The 18,678-nt window shown below is 38.6% G+C and overlaps 1 protein-coding gene across 2 annotated transcripts in view; it reads right to left on the minus strand.

Moving 5' to 3' along the window:
* The window catches only part of PRKDC (protein kinase, DNA-activated, catalytic subunit), an 84,547-nt gene that overhangs the window by 12,730 nt on the left and 53,139 nt on the right, over positions 1–18,678 (minus strand). For both annotated transcript variants that reach the window (XM_051769619.1, XM_051769611.1), the window contains 15 exons: positions 16,594–16,725; positions 15,251–15,430; positions 11,571–11,779; positions 10,972–11,110; positions 10,203–10,391; positions 9,468–9,692; positions 8,743–8,851; positions 7,986–8,097; positions 6,279–6,468; positions 4,997–5,171; positions 4,719–4,909; positions 3,579–3,759; positions 2,903–3,063; positions 1,317–1,528; positions 578–665 (listed from right to left, as the gene is read on the minus strand). In XM_051769619.1, coding sequence (XP_051625579.1) covers positions 578–665; positions 1,317–1,528; positions 2,903–3,063; positions 3,579–3,759; positions 4,719–4,909; positions 4,997–5,171; positions 6,279–6,468; positions 7,986–8,097; positions 8,743–8,851; positions 9,468–9,692; positions 10,203–10,391; positions 10,972–11,110; positions 11,571–11,779; positions 15,251–15,430; positions 16,594–16,725 — 2,493 coding nt within the window. The remainder of the gene's footprint in view (positions 1–577; positions 666–1,316; positions 1,529–2,902; positions 3,064–3,578; positions 3,760–4,718; positions 4,910–4,996; positions 5,172–6,278; positions 6,469–7,985; positions 8,098–8,742; positions 8,852–9,467; positions 9,693–10,202; positions 10,392–10,971; positions 11,111–11,570; positions 11,780–15,250; positions 15,431–16,593; positions 16,726–18,678) is intronic.

Below are 18,678 nucleotides of genomic sequence, written 5' to 3' on the forward strand. Positions count from 1 at the left end.
CCAAAGACTATGGAAATATTTCCCTTGCATTCTTTGTCTTGATAAAATGCTTTTATTTTATTAGGATAATTATGTTTACTACCATAGTCTCTACCACAAACTAAGAAGGCCTCTAGGGGGCCAGGACTACCAAACACAAGACAAGAATCCTTTGGATAAAGGGTCAGAACATAAACAAGAATGCCCAGCAGGGAGTAGGAAAAGGGCATAAGAACACAAGTGGTCAAACACAAGTAGTCCAAAATTATAGAGATGGCCACAAATCATATTTCTGTAATGGTTTCAGAACAATTAAGGAAGACTGATTGTGGGACAGGGCATAGACCCCAAAGGAGAAAGCTGAAAAAGGGTAGTGCAGAACAGCCAGTTGGCACAAGGGAGGGAGACCATTGCCAGTGAAAGCTGCTGACAGCACCCCAACATCATCATGATGAGTTGATTCTGGGTTGAACCACTTCCTGTGGCTGTGGTGTCAACTGAACTGTGTCAGGCTCTGCTCAGCACTAGCTCTTCTAAACCCTTCTAAAGAGGGTGAGGAATGAAGGGGAAGGGGAGAAATAAAAAAAATACACTTTACCTTAAAAAGCATTACAGGATTAGAGAGCTGCTCCAGCGAGCGAACAAAATCTTGAACGACTCCTCCTCTATCCAACTTATTCTTAATCCTTTAAAAGAAGAAAAAAATGCATTACAACACAACAGGAACTACCATCATCACCTAGCTTGCAGATAAGCAATGATCTAGACTGTCTGCTATACACAAGAATCTGGTACAATAATTTATGTGTAGGTAGGTACAACGCTCTCAGAATTCTCTCTTTGGCTGCATGACTGTTTATGTGTTGAGTGAACATGCCACACAACTCCCTATTTTTTAATTAAGTGTCCCACTATGAAAATAGGATTTTGGTGGGTAAGTGGAAAGCATGCTTGAAACAGAAACAGGCACTAACCAGACTACACATCCTGTTGTGACAATTATTGAAGGGTGATACTGTCTGTGAAGCACAAGACTTTATCTTCTATTTTAAGTAAAAGAATTTCAGATTTGAAAAAAAAATAGGCAAAAAGACACCTTTGGAAAAATTCTAACTTCCCACAGACTGGGGGGGACCCAACACTTCATAAAGTATGCAGGCCCCCAAGCTGAGTATGTCTAACACTGATAGAACTGATGTACTGCATTTCTCTGTGCCTTTAAATGAAAACTTAGTGTGCATAGGACTACCCTTATGCTCGCTAAAGAAAAGAGTTTGCTTAGGTGTACACTCCTGAATAAAAAACATACAAAAGAGCTACTCCAAATGCAAATTCACCTTTCTACAAACTCCTTGTTCTTACAACCAGTTGCAGTATCTTTGAAGCAGTAACTTTCACTGCTGATCATGAAAGGGTAGACGATTGCCTGGGGATAGGTGTTTGCAATCTCCTCAACAGTATGTTGTACGGCTACTGCTTCATCCTTGTCAAGTAGTGCCATCATCTGGCTAATCCAACCAATGAACTGCCAACAGGGAACTGAAGAAAGCTGCAAAAACACAGACACGCTGCTTTCAACTTTGGTCCTCCTTGAAAATACCAAACATAGCAAGCAAAACTGCTTCATGCCACAGCCTGACAGGGAAAACGCATGGAAAGGTAACAGCGAATGTCAATCAGGTTGCTCAAAACATTCCCCAACAAAGCACAAATTTAATCATTATTATTACTGCTACTACTACTAGCACCACCACTGCTGCTTAATAGGTTTTCCGTTATAAAGATTTGCAGCTTGTTTGATAAGTATAAGGTTTTACACTCAAACTTGTGGCTTTTCTGTCTGGATGTAATATAATAATTTTTGATTATCCCATACAAGCAACTCAAAAATCTGAAGGAATTCAGCTCAAACACCATTGGACTGAAGTCTTGATTTGAGTAAAAAACGCCAGGAAGGGAAACACTGCAGCTCCTACCACAGTTTTGTCCTTCATTAAACTTTAAAAATCTCTAATAGAATTTAAGATCAGATTGCCAGTATTTATATCACAGAAAGACAGGCGATAGGATAAATAAATGCCTGGTGAACTCCCTTTCTGGGTGAGATTTTTCAACTGGATCAGTTGTCAGGTGCTGTTTGAACCACCACTGTTTAACTGTAGCCACACCTTGTACACCTCACCCACTTCTGCTACTTTCTCAGTTCCTTGGGATAACTAATTCCTGTTTCTGTCTCACTCGAGTTCTTCCTCTGACAGGCCCTGCTGCTCTGTGAGCACAATGACACAGGCTTGAAAAGGCAGGCAGGTCAAGGCAGGAACAGGCATGAGTCACAGAGAAGGGAGAAGGTCTCAGCTTATCTGTCCCATGACAGAAGGGAAGGCTCATGATATCCTGCCATGGAATGGCAATGGAGGGACAGGTTGTAGGAGGAAGGAAGGAACAAAGGAAGTGGAAAATACAAAGGATGGCAAAGCTGTAGTAACCTTTGAAGTGAAGGATGAAGAAAGGTGGCAGACATGGAAGGAGTCTGGAAATGCTGCTGGCTTTCTGCATGCAAGAAACTCAGGAATTAGACACATTCCTCACCCTAACTCTAACCACCTTTGTCAGCCCATTTAGATTCTTCCAAAGGAAAAAAAAAGGCAAAACACACCATAGTTTTTCTCCAGCAACTCTCAAATTAACATTTGGAATCAGGATAATGATAAAAAGTTTAACTTTTAAGAAAAAAGTTTCTCTCCATATGAATCAGACTCAGGAAGTTAGAGAAAAGACAAGGAACAATGACGGGATAAATTTTATCTGATTTACCTGAAGCAAAACTTACCAGTCTAACCTCTCTATCCATCCAAACTCCACCCCCACCTTTTAAATTTGATTTATAGCAACATTTGCTGCCAGAAAAATGGAAGCAACTAACCTCTCGTGTCACTAGACCCAATGTCTCTGCTGGATATCTTTCAATTATTTGTAGCAGTCTAGGAAATCTCAGCCTGGCTTCTCTGGAATTCAGTTTTAAAGCTTTTATCATTTTCTCCACCATAATAGCTGGGAATTGCTGCAGATCCACAGTGTTACTTTCTGCCAAGAGACATTAAACAAGAATTATCAGAAACACCATCACTTGTTCCATGTGTTTGATCATCTGAAACATTCATCTTTGCAGTTCGAGTTTCTTTTTTAAGTGTATTTTGTATTTTTACTTTGTTCTCCTTCCCATCTGTTTGAACTGCACACATCTGCAACACATGTACTTGGGGACTGAAAGGATTAGCTTTATCAGGAAGATGCATCACTGCTGGTATCTCGCCTGCTTTAAATACAAGGCTGCTGTGGTCTGGGAAGGAACACGGGAAGCATCTGCTGGATATGATACATTTCTCACAAGTGAGAGGGAGACTACAAGTGATTCACTAGTACCAAAGGTAGCAGCAGTAGCGGAGGTGAAAAAAGGAATATAAATACTGCTGGATTGGAGGACAAACTGTTCCATCTAAATTCAAGCTGTGTTGCCTAGGTAGAACTTCTGGGTATCACCAAAGCTCCGGTATCACAGATAAATACACCTCACAAGCTTAGTAAAAACCCTGACTAACCAAGCGAGCCTTCTTCTTCCCTACGCAGATACTGGTCACAGAAACCGATCAGTGTCATATATGCATCGATAACTCCCACCACATCTACGTGTTCCACGGAGTGGGACTGCAACTCCTCTTCAGACTTCCTCACAGCATAGCTGAAACACTGAAAAGCCTTCTTGTTCAGACCTGCCAATACCTGAAATTCAATCACAAGAGCAAAAAAACACACATTAACAAGTAGCGCTGAACAACTCTCTCTCTGAAACTGGAGCCTCATTGTAAGTCTTCAGTAGATAACACTTTAACTGTTCTAAGATGTTTTAAGCAGCTGATAAAAGGGGAAAAAATAAGGGTGTTATTTCTAGCAGTAATTTACAGAACTTTAAAGTCCACAATTTTCAATGGAAATAAACAAACCACACTTTTAATTTGAATTAGTCTTTGGACATGTTAAGTGGAATTTTTATAACTGAAAAAAAATTAATGTTACTGGAGTTTTTGGAAACAGTTAACAGAAAACAAAATAAAACTTTGGGGTTTTTTTCCTATTAAGACATATCTGCAACATCTGCATAACAGCTACACTTGGAATTTGTGTTAAAAAAGAATGCATCAAACTATTATGAATCTCATGTCTTTTTCCCTGTTATAAACACAGTAATACTGATACATTTCTAATGTAGCTTATGCAATCTTGGGAATTGACAAGATTCTTTACAGAATCAAGGTTGGAAGATACCTTCAAGATGATCTGTTCAACTGTGAACCCAGCACCAACATAATCAACCCCTAAACCATATCCCCATCCAGATGCCTCTTGGATGCTTCCAGAGACAGTGACTCCACTACCTCCCTGGGCAACTTATTCCAAGGCCTAACCACTTTTTCATCAGTAAAAAAAAAAACTTTCTAATGTCCAACCTGAACCTCCCCTGGTGCAACTTGAGGAGAGCAAAAACCAGGAAAAACCTAGCAACCACAGCTTTTTTATTTTTCTTTTTTCTTTAGTTGGTGTTGCTGGACAAACCTCTGCTAATAGCAGACAGGTTTCACATGCTCTTTATCTACCCATACCCATCACTACCTACTGAAGCAGTAATTTGAAGTAGTAATTACGATACTGAAAAAACGGAAAGATTTTCTCCTCTCATTTACCTTTTCAGGATTCTCAAGACTTTCTCCAGATATTAGTGATATCTTCTCAGCCTTTTCTTCCTCAATTTGCTCAAGACATCTTGGATTCTGAATAAGAGCATTGGCCATGATGTGATAAGTAGTGCCCAGAAGAAGATTCTGGTTTCGTAAGGCCCTTATGTTCTTGCTAAGATAGTCAGATTTGGTATCTTCTGTTGGAATTCAAAAACAAAGTTGGTAACTGGACAACAAAGCAGCTTTGTATAATAAGCAGCGTGAAGCAAAGAGAAGGCTGTTACCAAGCAGGGAGATGGTCTTTAACACTGAGAGCACGCGTTCTGGAGAGCTCAGGTTCCGGCTGCTACTATGCATAAAGCGGCAATAAGCGTAATTCCACCTCACCAGCCAGTCTTCCCTCGTTTTGGCTTCCTTGCGTAGGTCTTTCAGAAGCTTCGTGGCAACTGCAAAGCTGTTCTGTATTCAGAATAAGACAGAATTTTCAGACAAAATATCTGCAGAGGAACTAAAACCGGTCTGCAACCCAACTAAGGGATGACGAGATTTAAGTAAAGTTATAGTAAGACAAAGAGATGTCCACTGCTTGACAAGTCTCATATTCAAAAACATATTTGTGTGGATAAATTTGAAAAGAGAAGAACAGAGTTTTAACAAACTGAAAAAATAATTTCAGCTGCATGACTAAACAGGCATTAATTGCTCTGCAGTACAAACACATATGGGAAATGTAACTTGGTTTATAACACCATGAAAAAGATCACTTATGTTTGTGTTTGATGAAAAGTTTCATGTAAGTAACATTAAAGGAAGTATTATTTTTCACTTACTCCTTCAAGAGTGTAGAGTCAACACAACAGTGCTATATTATATTTGCTTATCACATTGCTTAAAATAAACTCTTGTCAATGACTGCAGATTTCTGCAGCAACTCAGAAGAGGAGAGACCTCAACTCAAATATTATTCATCTTATCTCAAGCTTGAAACACCATGGGCCCATCATCAAAGATGCTATGTTGCAGTCATTTCAACAGTCAGATCCAAATCAAAATTTCAAAGTCACTTAGCTTTACTTTATCTAAGTGTTAACTAACAGCATTAATGAAAACTGTGAAAAAAAAAGAACTTCAGCATTGCTGATTGAAGTAAATTATACTGATTCAATCAGAACTTAATTTGTTTTCTTGTACAGAAGAGATTATTCGTAAATGAGAAAGCCTAATGTTTGGTTGCAAGCATCCCTTACATTAAAGACTGAAGTATTTCAGATACTTTATTTATCTGCCCTTCAGAGTGCCAGAAACCATCTGTGGATCAAAGGGGCCTTCAGGCACATCTCCAGTAATGATAAATTATCATCAGTTTTGTAATTAACATTTATCCATTTGTTTTCTTTCACTATGGAAGTGAATTTCTTAAGCTTTCAAAATGTCCTGGACAGTAGGGTCAAAAAAACAGATAGTCTGTCTGGCAAAAGGGTGCCCAAGACCACCTAAAAGGCTTTTCTAGCTGTAGTTTCTGTATATTTTCTCACCAAACTGAAAGCTAACAGACAGTACAGTCACCTGTTTCCTGGCACTTTCTATCATCTTCATTTTCATATTAAATTTGCAGCTTTTAATCATTGAGTAAATATCTTCACCCTGTTGATCCACTTCCATTTGGTCACCAGCACTGTATTCTTCATCCACCTCCATACTATCATTGGCCTGATAAGAGGGAAGTTTCTCCTGCAGCTTGTCCAGAAAGAAACACCTGCACAACGACAACAGGGGTACAAGTCACTCTGGTGTACATTCAGGGAAATGAATGTTCAAAAGTGTTGATCTGCCTAGCAATAAACAAAGCTAAGGAAAAATGGCAAGCTATAGTGATCACCTTTGGCAAGTGCTAAACACAGTCCTCAGAGTCTGGAGACTTGTAACCAGGGACAGAACTGACAAGATTAATATTAGAAAATGTCCACAACGAAGTGGGATTTTTTGTTAGTTACTTCCTTTAAAATCATAGCTACAATCCCTAAGTTCACCAAGCCATAACTCACATTCCAACTTGACAGAGGTGCAAACAAAAAGGAGTCTCAATTATTCAGTGAACGTGTCAGGCTGTATTTTATGTCTACCTGCTATTCAAATGTATATCACAAACATGCCACCACTGAAATCTGTGTTGTAGAAAAGACCAGCAACCATATTCAGCTTTTGAAAGTGAGTTGCCATGAATGAATGCTGAATCCTCTTCATTCCACAACTAGTCCTATCTAATTTAATAGCACATCTCATTATGTAGACTGTTACTCGAAGCAGAGGACAGCACTACAGTCTGAAGCGGCACTTGGCACATTCTTTGTTACTAATTCAAGATGAGATAAAGGTTTTCTAAAAGCATATAAAATGTTTAAGACCCTGACAGTCCTTCACGCCATAAACGTTTGAGACTTAGTGAAGAAGTAAGTTATGTCATGTGTTCTGTCTAATACTGAACTGCAAGAAGCTCTTCTGTAGCCACGCTTTCCTGATACCAAGAGATAATAAAATAAACTACAGAGCACAGTATGTATCAGAGGTGTGGAAGAAGTTGTTGCCCAGGAAAGAAGAATTAATCTAGATTTGCACTGGAAGAATGAATTAAGATGAAGACAGACACCACAGTAAGGACAGAAAACTTTCAAATTTGAAAAAGCATTCCAGCTTCTTTGGAGCTAATCCAAAGGAGCCTCCAGAGAGTCTCTTTTCTTTCAAGCAACAGTTGCACAGCAGAAGTCTCCAGATAGAGCACAGGTGAAGTACTGACAGTGACAGGGTTTATTTTGTATGCTCCCTCATTTGGCAACTATTTTTTAGTTGCAAAATAGAATAGGCAAGTATTTTTATTGATAACAGACTGGCCTTTTGCGTAGTGTTTCATTGAGCTAAATGCTGCTAATCTACTCAATTACAAATGGGTATGTTTAAGGGCTGCTGAAGTGGGTTAGCTTGCACAGTGCATGTTGTCACCAATGCAAGAAAATGCCTAAACTAACGTCTGTCTTTCCCTATAAAAACATGGTTTATTCCCTGGCCATTTCTCAACCTCCTTTTGCTCCTCACTACAAGTCAGTCACAGAACCCCCCCAGTTATACTGATAAAGGTATTAAAATGCTTGGAAAAAAAGAGTAATATACTGGACCAACCCCCTCGCTCTACTATGAAAACAAGCAGCATTAGAAAAAGTACTTCTCGGAACTCAGCAGGCAGACAGAACTTAAGCTAACCCAAGAATGCAGTTTTACCGATTCGTAATGATATCATCCCAGATGTTCATAGGATCCATTTTAGCATCTGGATATCTGCTTGTCCAAATTCGGAGAAGTCTCTTAAGGGAAGCCTCTGAAGTTAAGTTACCTAGAAATCAATTCAGAACACTTCAGATGCATCTAAAGCCAAACAGCATGAAAAAGGGCTAAACAAAACATAGTCTAACATCCAAACCAGAAAACTGCAATTAAACAATCCACTTGCATTTCTGGGCTTGCACTAAATACACTACTTAGTGATCATATTGCTTTTGTTTATTGCTGGAGCACAGGAGATACAATAAGGATAACACTGTCAACTGTCATTGGGAATTACCACTGGGTAGGTTCCTTTCCACAAAGGAACATGCTGGAATGTAGTGGAACTGTTAACTAAATTTAATATATAATTTGGTTTATGTGCATAAATTTGTACTTCATGCCTACCTCAGTAGCTATAACTTATTTACCACATCCATCTTTTATCTCTGCTAAAAGTTACTCCAACAAAAAAAAATTTAGTTTAAAATTACTCTTATCACAAGAGCTATGCTAATAAAACTATGCAATAGAATACAGAATTATCTTCAAGCCTATCTTACAGAACTGCACAGTTCTTACTGTCAAGAAGACAATAAGAAGTAATTCCAGACTTATCCTTTTTCAAACAGGAGTTCAGACATTCAAAGTTCAGAAAATCGTGACTATTTAACACAATGAAAGGAAAATCGCTTGAGAAAAAAACAATCTTTACTTCTCTTAGTCATAAAATTGATGAAATCCTGTATTTCTGTCAAAGCTTGTACAGACTGCAGTTTGGTCATTCGACTTTGATATAACAGAGAATCAATACTGGAATAGCTCTGCAAAGAGAGGGAGATAATGAAAGACTTCATAGACAGAATTTACAACATGGTTCTATTCAGGCTCTACAAACTATTGATCTGATGCTGCTATATATTATGCTTTAGAACCCAACCTCTTAGAAGTAATTTAATAGCCTGTAATCAGAGAGCAACTCTGCTTTACACAAGTGTAGAGGCATATTCTAGCTGCAATTCCTATCCTAGGTTTTATCAAAGCTCTACAGTCTAATTAAAACTTGGTAATGAACAAAACTTGTAACTTTTGATTGCAGTACTCTCTTTGCAAGTTTGTTCTGGGGACAGGAGTCTTCTGAAAAGATGAATGAAATAAAATGTTTATTATCTGCACAAACAATTATTCTGAAAAAGTCTAAAAGATGAAATCAGCAAAACAAAACAAATTAAAATGGTAAGACACACTCCACTGGCTCACTAATCTGTCATGAATTCAAAAGAAGTTCTGTCATATGACATGGAAGGCACCTAGATGTCATTCTACTTGAGCAACTGTTTCTCTTGAGAGTATAATCTAGCAGCAGCAACAGCAACAACACTTTAATTGTTCCAGGAGTTTACACAGAAAAATCATACCAGAGATAGAAGAGACTGCTACCTGCATGAAGATCTGCATTCCATTGCTAATATAATATTTGGCTCTGTCAAAATCATCTTGCAGGATGTAAAGGAGACTAAGTTCTTGGCTGTGATGCATTTCTAGAATGGCTTTCTTCTGTTCCGTCTTCATTGCCTCATCAATAAATGTTAGCAAAGTCTGGTCATTTTCCCCACTGAGCAGTAACTTCAACTTACTGCGTATTATATAGGGTAGATATGTCTCCTACAAGGTGAAAATACAGTCCTTATTTCCAGGAATGGAACATTAAATGATCAATTTTTATGTTATCAGTGGCAGATCAAATAAATACAAAAATATTTTGAATGGTTTTCTTAAATGTTTTTTCTTTAGATAAATTTCCATCTGCTAACAAATCACAGCAGCCTTTTCTGATAGCTCAAGAAGTTGTTAGCAAACAACTAGTTTCTACTAGTTTCAAAATCAGTGTTTGGTAACTCTTAAAAAAGGAAACAAATAAAAGCAAAAAATGCAACAAAAAGACTGCCAAAACAAAAAGGTGATTATAAAGCTGGTCGTACATAATCAGCCACAGACTCGAGATAAAATTAAAAGTAACTGCTTCAATTATTTTCATGTATCAGACTCTCTGCTAATTTCCATACTAGAGTAACCCATATAATGCAGTTGATTTTCACCCGCAATCTCAGTTCCGTCAGACATTCCTGCAGAGATAAAAAATGGTGCAGTATCAATGAAGTGACTTATAAAAACCTGGAAAAATGGATCATTCCATGTTTTGCTTAGGTCTGGAGGTTTTCCACTGTCGATATTAACAGTAGCACAATACTCCAGAGCCTTCCAATCTGTTAAGTGGTCATAGCATTCCAGAGATGCAAGTTCCCAGAAGTCCTTCTCCGCTTCTGCTGGCTCTCCATCTTGCCAGTCTTCTTTAGAGAGTGCCTAGGGAATGAATTTGTAGGGAAAAAGGGTTCTTAACAGGATTCTGGCACTTGTTTCAATTCTAAGTCACCAGGAACTTAACTGTAATTCATTGTCTCAAAAATATCTATCCATTTACCTGAGTGCGACACCAGCATTAGATGAAGAAAATTCAAGATTGTCAATATTCATAAATAAATCATTTTCAGGTAGATGTCTTTAGTAAACCTGCTTTTTTTAAAGAGTGAACACTTTAAAAGAAGGTTAGAGACGCTCCTTCCTTTTTACCCACTATAACTCATGCCATGAACACATGCAATTTGCTCTCTTGGGGTTGTAGTTTGCCCATGGTGTTTTACTTGTCTGCCTAGATAATTGCACATGTGCAGCTTTGTAACAAACACTTAGAAAAGCATCATGTGTACTGCTCTGTTGTGACTGCTCATCTGTTCCCAATATCTTTACAGACTGAACCACTAATCAAATAAAGCACAAGGACATTTTAAACAATATATGTTGCTTCTCAAAATGTTTAATTGTGGTTTATTAGTTTTAAGTCATGAGAGATTCATGAAACAAAAGAATCTTGCTGTCATTTTACCTCATCGTAACATCGAGCTGCTTCAGCATAATCACTCCTTGCTTCTGCCAACAATGCTTTCTGTGTTATTTCCTTAGTCCCAATCTTACCACTGAAAATGCCACGAAGGACATCATAATCCCCAAGAGATCGGTAGAGCCTAGTAAAATTGAAGAGAGAAATCTTTTAATTAGCTGAACAGATGTGTAACAATGCAAACAGAAGCTATTTGAAAAAATAATAATTTAATAAGCTGTAATACTACTAGGTGGTGAAAGAAAATTTTAAAAAGATAATTTGTTATATAAGATCTGAAATATATACTTAACTACATAAACTTCACCTTGTAGGTTAATATCTGAACTGTGGAAACTCCTGCAGCTGAAAAGCTATGAACAAGATGTTTTTCAGCAGTCTGATAGAATCATCAGAGTGCACAGCTGTTAAGTGTAACTGCTCTCACTGAAAAATAGTAATTAACTGAAAAGAAATTAAAAGCATATCTAATTCTAAAAAAGTTGGGCTACTGAGACTAAAAAAGAAATCACATAAGCCATAAAGGCAGAGTTCTTCAAAAGGCAAATCTGAATGGGAATAACTTGTCTCAAACAAGAATTTACTTAGCAAGTTCAATCCATCTGATCACATCTGGGGGAAGCTCTGTCCTTCCGCGCATCCGTTTGGATGGGGGCTCCTCCGCAGCGGACAGAGCCGTCAGGGCACGCTCCAGAAGGAGGATGCCCACAGGCTGCTGCAAACTTGCAAGGCAGCTTGTGCTCACATTAGCTGAATCCAGTTCTAGTAGTGCTCTGTGCTGGTAACTCATTTCCTGTAAAATAAAACAAAACAACAGGTGTCTATTTGGTGTAAAACTATACTGATTGTGACCTTTTACAGATCACTTATTTGGTATCCCTTTTCTTATAGTGCAAGCTTTAGAAATAAGCCATTAGATCTCCAGAAGTTCCCAACTCTGGAAAATCTTTCCCTTCTGTGCTGTTGCTCTTTGGACAGAGAACAGGACAGAATAACCCCATATACTTTACCTCCAGGACATGGGACAACTACAGGCCATTCACTTAAGAGTTGGACTAGACGATCCCTTTGGGTCTCTTCCAACTCAGAATATTCTGTGATTCTGAAACTCTCTGGACAGAATCACAAGGAAAGCGGGGGAGAGGTAGATGGACACATTGACAGCCTGAATTTTTCCCTCTATTTGTTGGCAGGACTGTGCCTGCTACACAGCAGCTGTGTTTCACTTAACATACTCAGTGGTGCATTCCTGCCATAAGCCAAAGGCACAATTAACCACACTGTCTTCTCTGAGCTGGAGGCTTTCTATCCACACACTTAGCCAGTTTTAGCATATCACAGCTTCCTGTTAGACTCATAGAGTACTGTACTCATTTACTCCCGCCTGATTTAAAGGCGTGACAATATTTCTAGCACATCTTTATTGTATTTAACATTAGTCCAACTACAGACTAACCTCATTTTCAGAGATAAACATTTTTGTTTACTTGAAGTTTTTTTAAAATACTTAAATCACTATTCTAAATACACATAAAATATCGAGAAAGTAGTGTGTTATTAAAGCCAGAGTTGGGCTTTTTCTTTTTTTTTTCTCCACTTAATAATGTAAAGTTGCAATAATATCTTAAACAAACAGGAAGAAAAAAATCCACAACACGGAAGAGAGGGAGTATAACTTTCATTACAAGAAATAGAACCAAGTTTTAGAACAAAAATTAAAGTTTGATTCTTGCAACATAGCACGTTCAAGAATACTATGTGAAAGGAAAACAATATTTGGAAATTGCAACATTCTCAGGAGACTGAGAATAACTAGGCTACACTTCTTTGATAAATGACAACCACAAAACCTACAGAATAGGCACCTGGCATAAGTAGATTCTTGACACAATTTGTATAGTTGAGACTCTCACACGAACAAATTTGTACTCAATAAAAAAAAAGAAAAAACCACAGTTTCTTGTGACTTCCTGAGTTACAGTCCAGGCAGATCCCAAAGAGGAGTTAGCATATATATTTCATCTACTATTCAGGCAATTTCAATTAGCTGCACAGATCCCAAAGAGGAGTTAGCATATATATTTCACCTACGATTCAGGCAATTTCAATTAGCTGCACACAAGCCCACGACACTCCTGTGTAGAGGCACACATTCCCTGACTGCCAGAATTTAGGGGCTATGTCAAGAACACAGTGTCAACTGCACAATCTGAAAACTTAAAACCAACTTTGCTAAGCCCTTTCTCTTAGCATAGGAAAAAGTGTAAGAACCATGCAAATATAACGGTATGTCCAAAGAATAAATACCCTCCCAAACTCAAAATTTATAGACATTGTCCCACATCAAAGGAGTTATCTTTCTATTTACTGCACTTTGGTGACTATCTGATCACTTATCTTAAAGCAGAGGGAATACTCTCTGCTCCATATGCAACATGCTTTGTCTTTCCTTGCACCACATGTTCAAAGATCAGGGTGAATGGCATCGAAGTTGGCCTGACAGCTAAAATATTTACAAGGCAATTATATGATCTTCAGAGGCCAAGTATCTCTATAAAGGCTACATAAACATTTGTCATGGAGTTAAACTCTTTTAGTATTTCAGCTGGTTCTTAATCTGTCCTGAAAGTGAATTCCAGAGCTTCAAAATCAATTTTAAGATCATATGTGTAGACAAACCCAGCTCTTTTTACCACCAAGTTATTCTCCTGATGGAATGTGAACCTGGAGAAGACTAAAAAGTCGAACAGCCAGAAGGAAAAAGCAGTGAAGTAGAAGCCTTTCTGAAACCAGCCAGTATTCATTACACTGTTGGCATACAGGAAACAGTATATATTTGTATTTTCAAATGTCCAAGCCACTAGGACAGTCTTTCTTTGTGGGCCAAATGATAGCCTTGACACACTTGTGCTCTTGCTCACATTCTTGCAGCTCGCTCTCTTGATCAATATGAATTCTATTCCTTACTGAGGAAAAGACTCCCTCTCACTGTTATGCAGGACACTCAAATTCACAGGCTGAGGCTTGCCTTCATGCTGTTCTTCTTTTGTTATTGATGAGGACGGCAATGAGATGCTCTTATTGCTCATATTTTTGATGAATTTTTGAACTCACCTATTTTTGAGTCTTCATTCTATGACTTTTCAGAAAAAAAACTAGCCTAATGCAACAGTGTTATTAATAGGGTCTAATAGACAGCATAATTCAACACAAATAAGATCATCAAGACAGAGAACCAACAAACGCAATGTCAAGAGGGAATATTAACAGACTGCTATTGTGAGACGCTGGCTCGAAACATACCAAGACAGCCCAGAAAAATCCCCATAGCATTTGACCTTTTATGCAGCTGCACAGAAAAAAAAGTAAACACGAAATTACATTTTTTTCAGATGTGTAAACACAAGTACTAAGAAGCAAAGTTTGTCACTGTTCACTAAGCTACTCTAAACTAGTTTCTCCTGTATTACAAACGACATCTACGGTCACAGAGTATTTAAATTTCCATAACAAAAAAGAAGCCATTAGCTGCCCCACCAAAAAAGAGTCTTTTGAGAGTTAGGACTCAGACTAAGATCAACACAGTTGACAAGAACCATTAAATACAGTGACAATGAGTATGTAACAGGTGCTTGGACAAGTTCTTTTACCTCCCTGAAAACTGGGTTAAAATTCACAGCCTATTCCAGGTCAGTATATTCTCATAGCAGAAGGGCTTGTGTTTCTTTTCCAGTGAAATAACCCTGGTGCACCCACTCACCCTTTGGTGGGAGTGAGTCCTTCCCTCTTTACTGAAAATACCCAGGCAATTACTTCAGGGCACTAATTGTAAAAAATATGCAAGAGAGGCTAACAACAAACAGTCCAGACAGCTACTGACATCCTCAAGACATCAAAGAATTCCTCAGTAAGCACTTCCCAGAAACAGGAAGATAAGCATGTGACACCCACATAGCCCTTTCAATTGTTCTCAATTCTCATTTCAATTGAAATGGCTTTCATTTAAAATCAGATCTCTTCTTGTTACTGATGCAATTAAAACATTAAAAGGTGACTCAAACGCTACAGATACTTGAAAAATCAGTCCAGAGGCACAAATTACCTTAACAAGTGTCACTTGAAATACCCATCTGGTTAACAATTCTCTTCCCATCTCCGTCTAAACTTCAGTGACAGTATTTGACCTTTGCTACCACTGGGTTTATCACACACACAGACAAAGACATTACATTCAGTTACTTTCATGCCATACAGCATGGTTTACCTGGATGCATGCAATGAATGGTGGAAAGTATGACAGGCTTGTACTGAGGAAATTATTGAAGTCATTCAGCAGCTTCTGGACAATGGCGTTTTTCTCAGAAGAATTTTTAGATTTTTCTACCTCATGAAAAATTCCACTAAACAAACTGCTGAAAAGCTGCTTGGCAAATGTTGGATCTTTCTGTAAATTACAACAAAAGCAGAAAGGTCACTGAATTTTGCTGTGACACAAGAGACATAAAAGATATGAACCACCCCATACCTAATCCCTATATGGATACTCTTTAGGTGTAGACTAGTTAGTCTGGCATGCATCTCACCTATGCTGACAATTACTGTACTACCCATTAAAATCACATCTTAATTCTTTTACATAAAGAAACTCCAAGACTATATAGGTTTCAGGTCAATGGTGGAGAGGGTGGAATTTACAATTTTCACATACTCACAATTCCCATTACAGGAACCAGACAATCAATATCATGATACAGACACCACAGTCTGTCAAGAGGGTTTCAGGAAATAACAGAAGACATTGATGTGTAAGGAGACCTGGACCTAACATTGAGGCAGCTAACAGATTGCCAGTACAGGCAGACAGTTCCATCTGAGATTTAAAGGCATTTTTTCCACCTAGAACCACATTCGTGTGTGTAATATAATCCTATGCATCCTGGTCTACCATGGGCCTGGAATTTGGTCTAACTCTTTATCTAGTGCTATTCAGATAACTCATGAGTGTGCTACTTCCTCCCTTTACACAGTGATAAAGGGACATCAAAAGAAATGAAATACAAAGGTAACCAGGAAGACTGTGACTTCCCAACAACTGCAAAATGGGATTCAGTCTACTGCTCAGTTCAGTCTACAGTTTCTACTGCTCTCAGGCAAGAAAAGGAATATTGGATCAGCTTTACTGAGTAGTCTGAGTCCAGTCTTAGTCACAGTAAGTTCATTTGTATTTTTACAAGTCTGTTACAGCCATATAATAGAAGAGAAATGGCTGTTATGTTACTGTACAGTGAGATGCCCTTTGCAATAATGCCTGTAAAGACCACCACCAACCGTTTCTCAAGTAGAGGAACCCAGGGGCAATGGACAAGACCTGATGTATCAGGTCCTCAGTGTTCGACTCAGCTGTGGCAAGTTAGAAGGCCTCTTCTGTCATCACTGAACCAGCACAGGGGTAGGAGAAACGCTCCCTCAAAACAGACTCTTGAAATGTGTATCTTACTGGTTGACTACAAAACAACAAATCAATTTTAGAAGCAGTTGCCCAAGTATATGCCATTTTCCCTACAGGAACAGAAAACTTCACAAATGACCTCTGAACAGCAGACAGACCTGGGCAAGGCCCTGCAGAGGCGCAATGAGACTGCGGTATTCAATCTGGATGTCGGGAAGGTCTCCTACTCGGTAACTTCTGTACAAAGTAACCTGTGCATCATACTTCATCTTCAGCTCAGATTTCATCTCCTGAAATGCATTTCTCATGTTAAAAAATAATAATCATATTACTTAGAAAGAGCAGTATCAAGATAAGACAAAATAAGCAAGAGCATTTCTGAAGCGTTTTATAAACTTTTGCCATGCTTAATAGACAAATACATTTTCTATAAAGCTGTAATAAACTCAAAATTATCTTAGTCAATTAAAAATGTCAAACCACAACACTTGTTCATAGACTTCCTTCAGCCATTAACTTTTAATATTAATGCCTTGTAGATTCTGCTTCCATACAGGTAGTACTTAAGCTAGTTTCAAAGAGAATGATTATGACTGACAGCTAGTGAGCTGCTATGGTTTAGGAAGTTACTGCCTGTTAGCTGAGCCACAGTAGTATACATAATATGATGATTCTCAGCCTGGTCCAGGGGCAAAGTAAAATGAGGTTCCTAAAGCTTGTGTGTTTTGTTTTATACAGTGGGATGGGGCGGGGAAGAAGAATGAACAAAGTGGATTCCTTTAGGTCACAACAACCCCATGCAGCCCTACAGGTTGGGGGAAGAGTGCCCCTGAGAAGCTGCCCAGCAGAAAGAGACCTGAGGGTGCTGGTCAACAGCCGGCCGAACATGAGCCAACAGTGTGCCCAGGTTGTGCCAAGAAGGCCAATGGCATCCTGGCTTATATCAGAAATTGTGTAGCCAGCAGGACTAGGGAAGTGATTGTTCCCCTGTGATGAGCACTGGTGAGGTAGCACCTTGAATCCTTTGTTCAGTTTTGGGCTCTGCACTCCAAGAAAGACATTGAGGTGCTGGAGCGTGTCCAAAGAAGAACAACAGAGCTGGTGAAGAGACTGGAGCACAAGTTTCGTGAGGAACAGCTGAGGAAGCTGGGATTGTTTAGACTGGAGAAAAGAAGGTTCAGGAGAGACCTTATCATCCTCTACAACTACCTGAGGGGAGGTTGTAGCGAGGTGGCAGTCGGTGTCTTTTCCCAAGTAACAATAAACAGGACAAGCTGTCCCAGAAGAGGTACTAGATATGATGGAAAAATTTTTCACTGAAAGGGTGGTCAGGCATTGGAACAAGCTGTCCAAGGAAGTGGTAGAAACACCACCATTGGAAGTGTTTAAAAGACATGCATGTAGCACTTGGTGACATGGTTTATTGGCAAACATGGTGGTGCTGGGTTAATGGTTGGACTCGATGATCCTAGAGGTCTTTTCGAACCTTAATAATTCTATGATTCTAGTAAAACCTAAACCAAACTGTAACAAAACTGTTGCAAACTGCAGTTCTTAAATAGCTGTCCTGCCTTTTGCTAGGGCTTAAAGGAATAATTTTTAAATTGAACAAGAGCTACTACCAAATACAAACAAAACCCATTTCTTCCTCTGCTTTTCTTCTTTTTCATAGCACATTATAAGGAAATAATCAGTAAGTTCAGAGGCTGGGTTTTTATTTTTAACTACTGCCATTACCAACTAAATCAGTAGGCAATGGGTGGATATAAACATTGGTAAAATGGAAGACAGAAACAGAAGGAAATTTGAAAGTTTTTTTTTCTCTTCTGTAAACTCCTCATAATTTTGCTGTTTGAAGTAATTTTTCTGCTACAGAACTTTAAAGGGATGATTTTCAGAAACCTTTCAAGAGAAATATGTTAGAGAAATTAAAACTTTGCTAAAGCTATTTCCAAATCCTCTCTTGCTCAGGATCTAATTTTTCCTGGCTTGTCCTATACACTATTAATGCAAACCATAGAGTTCCATGTGTGTTTATGTACAAGTCTCTTGAAAAGTTTAAGGGATCCTGAAAGCATTCATAGTCTCCTCTGGTCTTTTACTATGGAATATCACAGATGGTTTTGTTGGCTGTATTTTGGACTGCCATACAGAATGCATTTACAGGTCCTCTATTGCATGGTGGGAGGAAACTGTAGCTTTAGCCTGCAAGTAAACACAAATTGGCTAAAATAGGTGTTTGT

The sequence above is a fragment of the Manacus candei genome, unplaced genomic scaffold (assembly GCF_025592945.1).
Source record: "Manacus candei isolate 608988 ecotype Guabito, Panama unplaced genomic scaffold, ASM2559294v1 h1tg000008l, whole genome shotgun sequence".
NCBI classification, from domain to species: domain Eukaryota; kingdom Metazoa; phylum Chordata; class Aves; order Passeriformes; family Pipridae; genus Manacus; species Manacus candei.